The sequence below is a fragment of the Zootoca vivipara genome, chromosome 5 (genome assembly GCF_965207765.1).
Source record: "Zootoca vivipara chromosome 5, rZooViv2.hap1.1, whole genome shotgun sequence".
NCBI classification, from domain to species: domain Eukaryota; kingdom Metazoa; phylum Chordata; class Lepidosauria; order Squamata; family Lacertidae; genus Zootoca; species Zootoca vivipara.
The window spans coordinates 12,163,732-12,179,043 of NC_142588.1; the positions used below are offsets into that span (position 1 = coordinate 12,163,732).

Here is a 15,312-nt window from a genome sequence, read left to right on the forward strand (position 1 = left end):
AAATTATAATAGTGTTGTACACTGCCCTGGCATCTTAGGATAAAAGGTGGTATATAAATCAAATAAATAAACACTCTTTTGAGTGCATTGCTCAGAGATGGCCAACGATGGGCACTGCCGTTCCAAGTCCAAAAGCAACCACAGGTAAAAGTGTGTGTTCGGTCCGATAGGATGACCTGTCCCTTTTAGTGGTGTTGTAGCACCTCCTAAATGGAGTCGGAGGTATGAAACCCACACGCATCAAGAATAGCATACCCCAGACTTTTCCACACGGCCGGGGTGGGGAGGATGTGCTAGTTTTGTTTTGCATATTAGTGCTGTCTGGTAACGCAAGGCAGGGTTCTGTTCTATTTCCCCGGGCTATGTGTTATTACATTTTTAAAATAGAATTAAAAATAAAATTAAAAATCCATCCTTTTCAGAGGACGCCACCACGGGGTATCTCCCCCCCACCCCCGAGAAGCGGTTGGCTCCCACCCCCCTATTAACTTTCGTGCAGGAGAGCGTGGAAAGGGAGGAAGTGGTCTCCGCCCTCAGCCAGGCTCTTGCAGAGGCGCCCCAGCGCGCAGGGAGCCAGCGCTTCCGCTTCTCTCCCTCTCTCTGTCCCGCAGCTCCGACGGGGCCAGGCGCCCCGCGCGATTAGCGGGAGCGCCTCGTCGGTTTTCCTACTCTGGCTGCCGGCCGGAGCTCGGCTTCACCGAGGCCAAGAAGTCCGGAATGGCGGCGGCGGCGGCAGCAGCTCCAGGTAAGTGCGCTTTCTGAGGAGCGCTTTCCGTGGCGCGCAAAGCCGGAGCCGCCTCTCCGGACGCCTATCTACCGCGGCGAAGGGGGCTCAAGCAGAGCCGCCCGGGGGTTCACAAGCTCCCTTCGCCGCCCTACAGACCGCCTTGTAAGGGGGGGGGGAGCACGAGTCGGGTTCTGCGAACTTAACTTTGAGGCGCCTTCCTTAACCGAAAAAACTGGTGGCCACCCCGAGGACCGAGGAAGCCCTTGGTTTCCTTTCTCAAGCCCAGACCCGGCTGCTTCGTCAGTTTTACCTCGGGAATAGAAGCCCTAAAAGTGCGCTTTGCCCAATCTCACCAAATCGATGCAGATCAGGTGAGACAATTAGACCCCATTTCGTTTCACGGCTGGAAAGGGTGATCGTGCTTGATCGCTTTCCCAGCTATTATATACGGTAGATCCTGCTGATCCAGTGAGCAGTATGTTTAAAAGTAAAGGTAAAGACACCATTGACCGTTAGGAAGTCAATGCTCCTCAGACTTCAGGTCCTACTTAGGATCCTATGCATGTTTACTCAAGAGCAAGCCCTGTATATCCAGTGGGCCTTCCTGCTAGCTAACTGTGCTGCACACAGTCCTGTTCTATGCATACGGTAGTTAGGCACACCTGTGCTCAGTGACATTAAGAATGCCTGTCTCTGCATAAGATTGCAACTTAGCATCCTGATCCTGTGCATATTTATTCAGGGAATTAACTCATAAATTTTGCTCATCTAAATTAAGCTTGCTGTCAAGTAAGAACTGCAGTCTTACAGCGCAATCTGTTCTATTACATGTCTGTTCAGAAACAAATCCCACTGACTCCAGTAGGGTTTAGAGGACTGCAGCCGTAATCTCTTATTGCTAGATTTCTGATATATTTTTACCTGGACTGTCATATGTAGTCAGGGTGTTAAAAGTTTGGGCAGTTGAAGTTACCCTCTCCCTCCCATGCCGGCCTCTAAAACTCTCACTCAGAAGAATAATCTTGACAGTTATGAATCAGCAGTTCAAGGTCCTTTCTTGTTTGGATATGCAGATTGGGTAACAATAATGGTTAGGGATTGTTTTGGAAGTGATCAAGCTTGGCAGCACTTCTCAGCTTGCTTCACTTGTGTTCACTCCAGTTCCACTGCTGAATTGGGGACTGAGCACTGCCAATTTTAAAAAAGGCATTAGACAGGCTTCTTGAGCTTGCTGTTGTAAGCAAGCAGAATGGTAGTTTGCATCGGACTGAGCATCATTCCGAGGGTGGCTTCACATTTTAGCAGGATAGGATGTGTGCCCTGTGCAAAGCCAGCCACAACTAGGTTTACTTAAATCAATGGTCTTCTGGTTACAGGTAGGTAGCCGTGTTGGTCTGGATCGAAGTAAAATAAAAAAAATTCCTTCAGTAGCACCTTAAAGACCAACTAAGTTTTTATTTTGGTATGAGCTTTCGTGTGCATGCACACTTCTTCAGATACAGTGAAATGGAAGTTTCCAGGCACTTATGTAGAGAAGGGGTGGGGAGGGGTGGGGATGGGGAGGGGAGATCACTCAGAAGGGTGGTGGAAATGGTCTTCTGTGCATCCCCAAGTCTACTAAAGACTGCAGTCTGAGGCAGAAAGCACAAGTGAGTTTCTCTTCCTTTTTTGCCTGTGTGCTTCCGTGAGAGTAATTTACAAAGGGGGAACTCATGCATGTCCCTTATGGCAAGCTGCATGAGCTATTCTCACATGAGGATCAACACCCACGTTCCCCACAAGCGCATACAAAGGAAGTACAATGCAATGGTATGTGAAATTACAGCTATTTTAATTTCTGTTTATTACATGCATATCTTGGCATTCGGTGCATCACATTCCTCAAGGTGGCTCACATTTCAAATAAATTAATGCAATGAGAAGACCTTGCCTGCTTTTCCCAAGCTATCATGGCTGTGTTCTACCAACATAGGACCAAACTACTGTACATGTATGATGGGAAGAGTCATGGCTGGAATGACTGATGCTGTATCAAAACAGCAGAGAGAAGGCTGCTAACTTAGTACAATGTCAAGCCTACGCCAACACTCCCTTCCCAGATCAGCATAGCAGACATTGTTGCTGCTTTGAAGCAAATAAAATATATTGGGAGACCTGTTTACAAATCTTCAACATCAAATGCAGTCAGGTTCTTATTCGCCCTATACCTCTAAGACAATATGAAGTATTAGCTGGACACAGGCAACCATGGCAAAATATAGGCAGCTAAGAATCTTGTAATACCTTGCGGGAGTGCCCGGTCCACCCATTAGGCAAGTTGAGGTGACCCTTGGAGACAGCAGATCTGGTTCCTCCTCCTGCTGCTGCCGCTTAGAGCTACCAGACACTCCTTGGAGGCCGGATCTATCGTCTCCTCAGATAGGGAAACTGGCTGAATTGGTGGCAATGTCCTGGAACTTCAATGTAATGAATAATTCCAGCTACTGCCTTGGGAAATAAAGGTGTCATGAATTATAGGACAGCCTCTTTGAAGGCTGAACACAATGCACCCATAGCCCAGCTCAAGTCATGCTTCATTGGGGCTAGCCCTACCATTAGGCAAAGTGAACCAACCACCTCAGGCAGCAGATGCTGGGTGCCAGTGGTGGCGGCTGCCTTGCTGTTTCTCTTATTTCCCCTCTGGGAAGAGAGCTATGTACCCTATGTGATGTATTCTGGCCCCTGCAAGCTAATCTACTGCATTCGTTGTGAAGGATACTACCCCACTGCCTGCAGTTAATTAAGAATCACTTAACAGTCCAGTCAGCTTCTGTATGTTGACTAAAGAGAGCCGCCATCTTGTCTTTCATCTCAGGAAGCAAAAGGTTCTGGGCCAGCCCTGTGCTGCACCCCTACAAAATGAGAAAGGAGTAAAGGGAGATTGAAAGCGCCATGGGACCAGGTTCCCGGGAGCAGATAAACTTTCCCCACGTGTACTTTTCTTCCTGAAAGTTCTTTTTTAAAGCATTTTTGCTCCCTGCGAGGGCTGCTTCTACTCACGGGGGACTTACCCAACGCTTTCTGTTTGGCGTCTTTCAAAATGGGGAAATGGCCCCTTTGGTGGGGTTATGAACCTCTCATAGGCCTTAGGTACAGAAGCTGGTTTATAGAGCAGGCAGAGGACCGGGAAGAGGTCACAGGAGTGCAGGGCCAGCATAGCTGAGGGAAGAGCTGGAGAGAAAGGAAGTTGGTGTGAAATGGGCTGATGAGAGAGGGCCCTGATAAGGCCAAGAGAGGGTGTGTGCTATGGCGTGGCTGGGAGTGCATACCCTCCAACATTTCTCCAATAAAAATGAGACATTCTGCATCAGGAAGCTTCTCCTGAGTTTGACCTTGCTGGAAACATATACATCATATACACATATTCACCTGCCGCCTTGAGCCAATGACAACCTCTCAGCCTAGCCTACCTCGCGGGATTGTCGTAAAGAAAAGAAATGTGTGAGGGACGGGATTATGGACAACACCTTCAACAGAGATATGGAATGAAATAAAATTTTAGCTGTAAGCTGCCTTGAGTCCCTGTCAGGCGAAAAGACAGGTGGTAACAACAACAACAACAACAACAACAACGGAAACTGTGAGAATGATAAGGAACATAGGTAAAAGGTTAAGGGACCCCCTGACCGTTAGGTCCAGTCGTGACCGACTCGGGGGTTGCAGCGCTCATTGGCCGAGGGGGTACAGCTTCCAGGTCATGTGGCCAGCATGACTAAGCCGCTTCTGGTGAACCAGAGCAGCACACGGAAACGCCATTTACCTTCCCGCCGGAGCGGTACCTATTTATCTACTTGCACTTTGATGTGCTTTCAAACTGCTAGGTTGGCAGGAGCTGGGACCAAGCAACGGGAGCTCACCCCGTCGCGGGGATTCGAACCGCCGACCTTCTGATTGGCAAGTACGGAGTTGTCCGCAAAACAGGGACCCGAGGAAGCCATGCTTGCTGAAGAAACAGAATGGAAGGAAGGAAGGAAGGATGAGCCTGGGCTCAGTGGTTTAACCCACAGCGCCACCTGCGTAGGACTTAGTTCTGTGTAAAAATGCTTAGGATTGCAGTGTAAGGCTGCCCAGTCTTTACCCAGTTACCTGTGAGTAAGCTCCAATGAATTCAGTGGGACTTAACTTCTCAGTAGACAGTGTAAGGTTCCATTAGCACTAAAGGAATAAGCACTACCGTAAATGGATTTTCTTTTTTTCTTTTCTTTTTTAAATGGTTGCCTGCAATTAAATAATTTAAAGTAGATTGATGACCTTTTCCTTAAAAATTATAGGAAGGGCTTCGTCGGCCAGCTTCACCATTTCCTTCATTTGGTGCAGGATTTCCCCCCCCCCCAGTAGAAACAGGACTCCATTTTTGCACCTACACACACACACATCACTTTTAATTGTTCTCTGGGACATGGAGGGTGTTATAGAAAATTCTGGGTGCGAGGCTGCTCAGCCACCCAGCTCGTCAGGCAAGAGCCCGTGGTCCACTGCGGAATAAAGGAAGGAGTCCAGCCACCAACCGGAGCAAAATAGCAAGGTTTATTGCGTAATAGGTTCGAGCCAAGACTGAAGAGCGGGAGCAGGATTGCAAGAACTTTTAAAACTTCTCACCTAAATCCCAGAATACATTTCCAAAGCATCATTCCTACATCATAGTTACCCTCAGAAAAGGGGAGGTACATACAATATTAACATACTGGTAAACAAGATTAACATAAGGGTAATGGTTCAGGGCAAAAGTAAATGTGTGATAAGTACTGGGAAGAACTTCTTGAGTATACACCAGAAAAGAACAATGACATCCTGGCTTTGCATCCTCTGTTACCTGGGTGGTTCTGGTGATGGGATTAGGCTTGGTCGACAATCAACTCAGAAAAGTGCCTCTGGGCACTTCCTGGAGTCCCTTTTCAAGGGCAAAATAGCATTGGAATGGAGGAAACTGGAGCTGATTTTATATGATTTTAAAAACTAGGTAACTTCCCTGAGCTGTCAAGTTGAAAGGATACATTTATGCATAATATTTATAACATTTAACAACTTTAAAGATGTGCCCCCCCTTCCGTGATTTCCATAACAAGGGGAGGATAAAGGAAAACCGGGACATTCTGAGATCAAATCAGAAACCGGGGCTGCTTCTGTAACTCCGGGACTGTCCCTGGAAAATAGGGGCACTTGGAGGGTATAAGAGTAGGTTGAGGGGGGAAGTCCAGAGCCACAACTCGGCGTGGATAACAGATGGGGAATGAAGTACGGAGTTGTCCGCAAAGCAGGGACCCGAGGGAGCCATGCTTGCTGAAGAAACAGAATGGAAGGAAGGAAGAGCCATTGAGCATGTCGAACTGCTGCAAAATCTCCCACAAGGTCTCAAGGCAGGATGCCATTATTGGAAGGAACAAAGTTGGAAGAGAAGGAAGGGTTGGAGGATGGTCGCATGAGGAATTTTGTCAGGAATGCTGTCACTGCCATGTTAGGACCCGGCAATTGTAAGGCGTACAAAGAGCCCCCAAAAATAAGCCTTGGGAGGTTAATTCAATACTGTATGTTGATCTAAGCTGCCATGCTTTTCACACAGCAGGCTTCTGGCATAATTGGCTTGTGCTAAGATTTACCATTTTAGCAAGTGAGGACCGTCACTCCAACCCTATTCCCTCTTGTATCGAGGTGACAGGGCCACCAAGTAATAAGGTTTTATAGTTGGACTGTTGTGTTGTATAATCCTATACAGCTTGCTGTTTGTTACCGATTTTCCAAGCTAGGTAAGTTGTTTTTCCCCCAGCTTGCACAAAAATCTCTTCTAAGGTGCAGTTCCCAAAGAAGCTGTGAAGCTTTGATAGCTTTTGTAAACAATTGTAGTGAATTATTAGGACAACAAGATGTTTTGTTACGCATTGCCAGCTGAAGAAATGGTAGCCTTTCTTTTACTTTAGCTGTGCTAAAGTTCACATGGCTAAGCTTTTGTTAAATTTTATGAGTAATTGGCACATCTTTAATGCCAAATCTAACAATCAGCAGGAAGGAGCTTGAGCTGTTAGCTGTAAGTTAGAGTTTCTCTTCTGCAGAAATCAAGGGGAGCTTCATTGAGTTTTCTTGCAGTATATTAACATTATATGTTAATCCCACAATTCTATGCGTAAAGGTATAAAAGAACAATTCAGTTTAACAAAAAATGGGGAAATGAAAACCACTTCCTGTGGTTGATCTCACCACTGTTGATCAAATAGCTCCTTCAACCAAGAGTTGCCTGGTAAGAGAATCCCTGCTATATTATGTTCAAAAGGAGAGGCTCATATATTTTTCTGCATCATAAACTGATGCATGCTTTTGTGTGAAGCTTCTTGGAGTAATAATTCCATGGAAGAGTGCGTTCTGTGCTCTAAAGAAATGTAGATGACATGTAACATACAGCAACGATTTGAGCAGAATAATATCAGTTCATGTGTCGTGCATGAGCATGTATTGTGCATGTCTACAGAACCAAAAGAATTGCTGCATTTACTTAGAGGCAGATGATTCACAACATGTAACTGACCAATTTCCAGCACAGTGTAAAGACAGGGGATGTAACTACTGCTAGATCAAGATATATACTTATTCTGAGATGAACGCTAAATTATGCAGAAGATGTGTCATTGTAATTTTAGGATATGTGAGTGAACTTCAGTGGCATTTAAATGGTTTGCGGGATTGGTCAGTGGCATTTAAATGGTTTGCGGGATTGTATCTCAATTGCATTGGTAGGTAGGTTGCGCACAAATTGCTAAATATTTGATTTTTTTAAAGTTTTGTTTTACCAAGGCTTGACATTACTTTCACTAGACCTCATTTCTATGGTTACCAAACACTGGTTTGTTCGTAGTCATTATTGACACACTTCTGTCCTAATACTGTTTACCTTGCCCACTGCTGTGAAGCTTGGTGATGCAACTACGGCAGGTTAAGATGAGCCACAGGTGTAGTGGTTCGAGTGCTAGACTAGGACCTGGGAGACCAGGGTTCAAGTCCCTACTCAGCCACCGGGTGACCTTGACCCAGGCACTGTCTCTCGACCTAACCTACTTTGCTGGGTTGATGTGATGATATAAAATGGGGAGGAGGAGAATCATGTACCCATCCATGAGCTCCTTGGAGGAAAGGTGGGATATAAATAATAGAATTGTAGAGTTGGAAGGGACCACACGGGTCGTCTAGCTCAACCTCCTGCCTTGCAGGAATCTTCTTATCTGACATGGGGCTTAAACTCACAATCCTGGGATTATGCTCTACCAACTGAGCAATGTAACAAATAAACAAGATTCCGTTTGTATAATATGTTTACATTCTTTATTCCCTCACAGAAGGACACTCCAGTGCACGCAGTGTGCTGATTCTATATGGGAGCGATGCCAGTGAATGGTGCAACTACCTTGAGAGCATCTTTAGCTCGTGCCAAGAAGTCTGGAGCTATCAAGTGGAGAGCGGAACTACTATTTCCACCGAGCAGCTGGACCTCTTCAAGAGCAGCAGGTGCATCATTATTCTGCTGTCCTCTGAGCTGGTGCAGAGTTTCTATGTCCCCGATGTCCTTCAGAGCCTGCAGAAGGTTCTCCAGCCACCCCACAAAGTGGTGAAGCTATTCTGTGGAATATCAGAATGTGGAAATTATCAAGAATTCTTCAAGGACTGGTCCCAGTGGAAACAGCTTACCTACGATGATGACCCAGATGTCTATGTCGAAGCTGTCATGAAGGCTATTTCAGAAGGAGGTAACCTGGTAATACCTGTTGAAATGTTTGGATTTTGACTGTGGCTTTAAGTCGCTCATCCGCCTCCTGTTCCAACCTCTCACTCATGGGTATCTCATCAGAACCTTACAAACCCTATGAAAATTGCTGCCAATATTATAAATTCAGAATGTTTATGGGAAGCTCTAACACAGGCATCCCCAAACTGCGTCCCTCCAGATGCTTTGGCCTACAACTCCCATGATCCCTAGCTAACAGGACCAGTGGTCGGGGAAGATGGGAATTGTAGTCCAAAACATCTGGAGGGCCGAAGTTTGGAGATGCCTGGTCTAACACTATTACCATTTCATATATGGATGGTATTTCTTCCAGTTTATTTAATTATTATTTGCACATATAACCCATCCTTCACTGAATAGCCCTAGGGTTGGCTACAAAAACAACGCAATAAAAACAAGTACAAATCGTCAATAATAATAATAATAATAATAATAATAATAATAATAATAATTTTATTTATACCCCGCCCTTCCCAGTCAAGACCATAAAACATACCATAAAATAAAACCACAAAGCTAACCAATAATTAAGTTAACGAAACAGCTGTGCAAAACAGCTGTGTAGGAGGAGAGAAGACATCTATTCAACCAAAGGTGTGCCTTGACCAATCGTTGCAAAGCATGCAACGATGGTGGAAAATGCACCTTGAAGGGGAAGTCATTACCCAATACCTGGGGGCCACTTCAGAGAAGACTCTCTCAGACATGGTATTGCTGCCATCTAAGTCCAAGAGAGTAAGAGCCAGAAAACAGGTGATGCCAGCCTTAGTAAGTGAGCATGGATGGAAAATAAAATACTATGTGACCTTATTATATACCAGTATTTGGTAACCATAGGAACGAGGGCTAGTGAAAGTAATGTCAAGTCTCGGTAAAACCAAACTTTTATTAATTCAAATATTTAGCAATCTGCACACAACCTACCTACCACTGCAGTTGTGATACAATCCTGCAGACCATTTAGGCTGCTGAAATGCCACTGGAGTTCATTACAATATCTTTATAGCAAAGTGTGAAGTTTCAAAAGCTTTAGGTATTCTTAAACTGCTAAAACACCTGTATGCCTTGAGAGTAGAGCCCTTTAGTGCTGCTGGGGCATTGCATTTCCATAACAGGCAGTTAGCATGTCTCTACATGAGAACTGCCTTCCCACGGAGCCTCCACTGTAATATAATGCCTCCAATGCTCACCCTGAACATTTGGTCAAAGTGGGTACCATTTTGAATGGTATCAGAAGCCAATGAGAGATTGTGTAACAGTAACAGGGTCCTCTGTCTCTCAGTAAAAAAACATCTACCAGGATGACCAAAACTGATTCCAGGCCTGAGACCAAAATGATTTTTCATCCAGGAACACTTGCATTTGCTCCACCACAACCATCTTTACCATCTTTCCCCAAAAAGTGGCGTTGGCTGGTAGTTACTACACACCATTGGGTCCAGGGTGGGCTGTTTAAGGAGCGGACTCTTTTTGAGGATGCCTCATTCACAGCATCCTGGGCCCACCTGGTCACCCCACTCTGGCTAGCTTTAAGCAGCCAGGGAGAGCAGGGCCCCAGAAGGCATGTGGTCAGATGCACTGCTGCAATTATCCTGTCCACGTCATTGGGCCACACCAACAGGAAACAATCCCTTGAAACTGGGCCAGGTGCAGCATTGGGCACTGCAACCAGATTTGATGAGTTGTTAAGAAGTCAAGAGACTTTGTCTTCAAGCAGCTCAGAGATAGTCACCAGTGCTACAAAGTTCAACATGCCCAAAACTGGGTTAACTAATCTCTGGACCACATGGAACAACTCGACCAGGCAACTCCTTGAGGGTACCAGCAGAGAGGGTACCTCAAGGACCGCCTCTTTCCATTTGAACCTACCCACCCTGAGATCAACTTCTGAGGCCCTTCTTTGTGTGCCTCCTCCTCAAGAGGTCCGGAGGGTGGCAACACAAGACCGGGCCTTTTCTGCAGTGGCTCCCCGTTTGTGGAATGCTCTTCCCTGGGAGGTTCGCCTGGCACCTTCAATATGCACCTTGAGGTGCCAGGCAAATATGTTCCTCTTTAACCAGGCCTTTGGCTGATTGACATCCAATACCCTTTTAAAAAGTGTTGGAGGGGTTATTTGGTTACTTTTGCTTTTATTTTGATTATGTATTTTGTGATTTTATTTTGTGATTTTATCTTGTGAACCACCCTGAGACCTGTGAGTATAGGGCTGTATATAACTTGAATTAACAGCAGCAGCAACAAGAAGAAATTTGACTAACACCTGTTCAGTTGTATTCAGAGTGAGATTTCCACCACTTACAACTGTGCTCCAGTTAAGATGCTGAGGAATTGTTGCTAAGGTGTGCCTGCAGGAATGTTCAGCATATGCATTTCAGAGGCTTCAAGCCTAAGCATGCTTACTTCCTGTTTATATTTTACCGTAGCATTCATCCCAACCCCTTGTGCTCAGAGAGCCAGGCTACTAAATCTGCAGAGACACTTTGTCTCTGCTGATTCCTGAGACTGCAAATTTGATCCAAACGATTTGCCAAAATATTTAGCGGGAAAGCTTTGTACAAACCAAAGTTTGAGTGACAGGATCCTTGTCAGTGGGGATGCCCAGAGAACAAGTAAATTGCATGTTGAGCATATTGTGTTGCTTCTGAGCACATAACATCTTAAGAGTTTACAAGCCCCAAGCTTGCTGAGTAGAAAATGAAATCTGCGGTACCCATTTCCTAGCAAACATGTTTAGGCTGCATCTGTAAGCCTAATAGCTAAAGGTATCATACAAACCACCATCACTGGGAAGTTAAAAATGAATCTTAACCACAAGCAGAGCGATGCTAAAAATATCCCGGTATAAGAATTTGTGGCTTTTGTGGCAGAGATTTAAAAAGGCAAAAACTTAACCAAAATGATACTTCAGAAGTGAAAACTACATAGTGTTCAACCATGTGGGCGATTCTTATCACATTGCTTGGTTCATTAAAGAATTGCATGAATTTGAAAATGTCTGAAAGTCACAGTAGTCTGGTTCAGTTATTCAGTAGTTTAGTGCAAAGTTTCGCAACTTGCTAGTTAGTACCTGCTTATTGCAGTTGGAGGTTATGTGCCTGTGGAAGTTTGCAATGCACTCAGGAGAGCACATTGTCAAACATCCCAGATGGAGCAATAAAGTTCTGCTGGGTCACTGGTGCTATTCATGTGCACGTTTTCATAGTTACATCTTCACGGTACAGTAGAAGGCACATAAAAAAGAGGAATCTAAACATACGTTTCCGAAGGACCTTTGATACAGGAACTAAACAGATGCCATGCCATCACTGAGGGCTTTGTTTTCACAGACACAGTGAATGCCAATCTGGACATCCTAGGGCAGGCATGTCCAAAGTCCGTTTGATCTAATCCAGCCCCCGTGGCAGTATATGCCCTGGGGCAAAATCCTAGAAAAAAGCTCAGCATTGTAAAAAGAAAGCTCAACGACTTCAATCCTAAAAAGCTAAAAAGCTCAACAACTTTGGCCGGCCCTCACGCATGTTCACTTCATCAAATCCGGCGCTCTTTGAAAAAAGTTTGGACACCCCTGTTAGGGGCAGGGCGTCCTGTTTCAGTGCTTGAGGCGAAATGGAAAGCATCACTCTGACGATGATGACACCTGCATTGCCCATGTGGCGCAGGCATCATCGCTGATTTCGGACGAGACCTCTTGCACTCCACAAGATCTCTCGCGATTTCGATGAGATAAGCACAATCTCAAACAACTTCACTCTCACAAAGACCTGGGATGAATGGAAAGTTGTTCTTTTCAACTGGTCCTCTTGACATTTAAAGAGACATCTTCTTTAAGGCGGGAGAAGCTAAGGGAAAAATACTGTGTGTTTGTGAACACTCAGTATTTGGTCCAAATATACCTGCACAAGCAGTGACACTTGATGATCATGAACTTCACTTCATTTGATTGCCTTAAGGAGCAGATCTCAAACACTGTTCTATAGGGTTTGTGCCATGTCAGAATGCAATCTTCCATTTCACTGCCTCATTCGTGGGCTACAAAATTGGAGGGGGTGGGGAGAGGTGATTTTTCAGGATGTGGAATGGCAGATGCAGTAGCTGAAACTCACTGTTGCCACTGGAGCTTTTATGAGCTATCACTCCCACCCCCAAAACTCCCTTAAGCAATGCTATGTTACTGCATCGTTTGACGAAGATGTCTTTAAAAATAAAACGCCCACCATTTCCTCCAGAAGTCCCTGTCAGAGTGGTGCTATTTAACGTCTCTTCAGGGGGCCTTTTTTGGAGGGGGGCGGCAGGTGCCACCAGGCAAGAGGACCTGGGGGTGGCGGGGAAGTGTTTCAGCCACCCCAAAATTTCGCTTGCCATCAGCTCAAATTTTGCCAGGGGTTGCCGTTCCCCATCCCCACTATTCACATCCCAAATCAAAAGTCTTCTGTGGAGAACGTGTAGCTCAGCCCTCGTGTGAAACGCTTAATCCTTAGTGCAAACAATACAGAATCAAGTTGGGGAAACCCAACTTGGACTGGACCGTACATGGGCAAACACTTAAGGAACTTGGGGGGAACTCTGCCTGGAGGCCTGAACCACTATTTCATGCCCCTGCTGGCATCTCTGGGACTTAGGTGACAGGGGGGAGCGTTTCTGCCTTTTGACAGGTGGATGGGATGGGTAGTGTACCCCCCCCTCTGGACAGAGTGTCTTGACAACTCCTGAGGTGGAGGGAGTGACATGGCAGACACAGTGGAAGCATCAGAGATTGATTCCATCACATCCATATCAGGCATTTTGAAAACCCAAAGTGTCATTTTTCCAACTGAATGTGAGTGACGCCAGTAGGTCACAAACTCATCCAGGCCCTACTTAATTCTGCTTTAGCACCTGCAGCTTAAAATGAGTCCAGTGGGCTCTTCTGATTCCGACTAATTTATGCTTGAGGCCAACATAAGATAATCCCTTCTGTGTGCAGAATGTGCATCCTTTGCTAGCGCTAGCTTTCAATAAACCATTCAACTTCTTCTTAAGGGACTTTCTTAGTTAATTAGCGAACCTCTTGCTGGGACTGCATTGAGAAGTAATACCAACTTTGTCCTGCACTTAGATTCTGGCTGTGATTCAGTGACTGATGCAGAAGCGGAAGACGACAGAGACGCACAGCATTCGTGCAATATTGCAATGAGCCGAGAGCATGGGAACTTGGTGACCAGACTAGGAAGCCTAATTACAGTGCAGCCTGATCGCATTCGCTGTGGGGTACGGTATGTCTCCATTCTTTCAAAGTTGCTGGGGAAAAGGGCAAAATGTGTGTGTGATGCTGTGCTGTGCATGCAGCTTGGCTGCACTACGATTTTCCAGAACCGAGCCTTGCTAAATAACTAGGCTAAATAAGCAATCCTATGAGGGTTGCCCTAGTGTGTCGTTAGAGAAATATGTGAAGCAACGCCGTCCTCTTGGGCATTTTCCTTTCCCACCTCCAATATTATTATTTGCAGCATTGTTTGCATGTGTTTGCCTGCTTGGAGTACAACCTGAGGACATTCCATTGCATTTCTCTCTGTGTTATGGGAAGGGCATGAGGAACTTAGCCCGGTGTTTGGCGTCGCAGTTCTGCTTTAACCCACCTGCAAATAGTTCTGTTGGCTTTGAGGCGCGCCTAAAGCACAGGTGTTCCTGCTTTTACCTGATTGTGGAATAACTAAAGTAGCGCACTCATGTTCGGGACTTGATCTTCAGTATTGCCACAGCTACCCAGGCTGCTTTTGCTCTGAACCTCGAATAGCTTTTGACTTTTGACTACTGTAGAATCTATATATATAAAGTCCAAGTTGTCCCTGCGTCCACGTTTTCCCGTGTGTCCCTGGGCTACTGCGCATGTGCCCCACCCCAGGGACACAGGGATTGGACCAGAGACTTGGAACGAACACACCACGCGCTTTCCCCACCAATGAAGAGAACCAGAACTCAGTAAACGAGCCACTGGCAGCTTCTCCTCACGCCTCACGCTCGAGAGCGGCTGCTGCTGCTGTGGGCCCTGCCAGCGCCGCCATCTTCCCGCACCCCATTCTCCCGCCTGCTCAGCGCTCAGCCTCTTCAGCTGCTCGGTAGTCCATCGGGGGAGCCTGGGGCCCTTGGGGCACATCCCCGCCGGTGGAGGCAGCGACGGAGGCGACGCCTGCGCGGTCCCAGGGCTTCCCCTCCGTTCTCGCCCGGCCGCTGGTTGTGCCCACCTCTCCTGGCGGCGTATCGTGAGGCGGCGGCAGCCGCCGCTCCTCCCCTCAGCCACCTCCCAACTCCCCCTGCCCTGCGAACATCGTCCTTCCTTTCCTCCGGTCACACGAAGCCGCCTCCACCCTCCACCGGCAGGGATGTGCGCCGTGGGTCCCAGGGCTTCCCCTCCATTCCAGGCCGCCCGTTGTGCCTGCCTCTCCGGGCAGCGCGGCGTGAAGTGGCGGCCGCGGCCCCGGCTTTTCCTATAGCCAAGCGCCGGGGTTACGATCCGGCCTTGCCGCTGCCGCCAGCGCTCCCCTCTCTCATTGCCGCGTTTGAGGGGAAATTAAAGCATTTTGGGCGGAGGGGAGAGAAAGCCGTTGGCGCCCGCCCCTTTCCCGGCTGCGCTTTTATTTTTATTTTTTATGGAGTGTTCCACCTGTTGAATGCCTGCCTACCCGGCACCGAAAACGACCCTTCTCCCTGTCCTCTGCACCGCCCGCCTCCTCCCCCCTCAGCGACGGGGCGTCCGAGGCGGCGCGAGCAGGCAGCCAGGCATTCGCGCGGGCAGCCCCTT

The 15,312-nt window shown here is 46.9% G+C and overlaps 1 protein-coding gene across 2 annotated transcripts in view; it reads left to right on the forward strand.

Annotated features, from left to right (window-relative positions):
* The first annotated feature begins 313 nt into the window (after nucleotides 1-313).
* The window catches only part of PIK3AP1 (phosphoinositide-3-kinase adaptor protein 1), a 43,663-nt gene continuing 28,664 nt past the window's right edge, over nucleotides 314-15,312 (forward strand). Inside the window, exons 1-3 of one of the 2 annotated variants that reach the window (XM_035138125.3) lie at nucleotides 314-745; nucleotides 8,089-8,496; nucleotides 13,630-13,781. In XM_035138125.3, the coding sequence (XP_034994016.1) occupies nucleotides 718-745; nucleotides 8,089-8,496; nucleotides 13,630-13,781 (588 nt within the window). In that variant the 5' untranslated portion in view covers nucleotides 314-717. The remainder of the gene's footprint in view (nucleotides 746-8,088; nucleotides 8,497-13,629; nucleotides 13,782-15,312) is intronic. The other variant, XM_088669459.1, reaches the window with a different exon arrangement.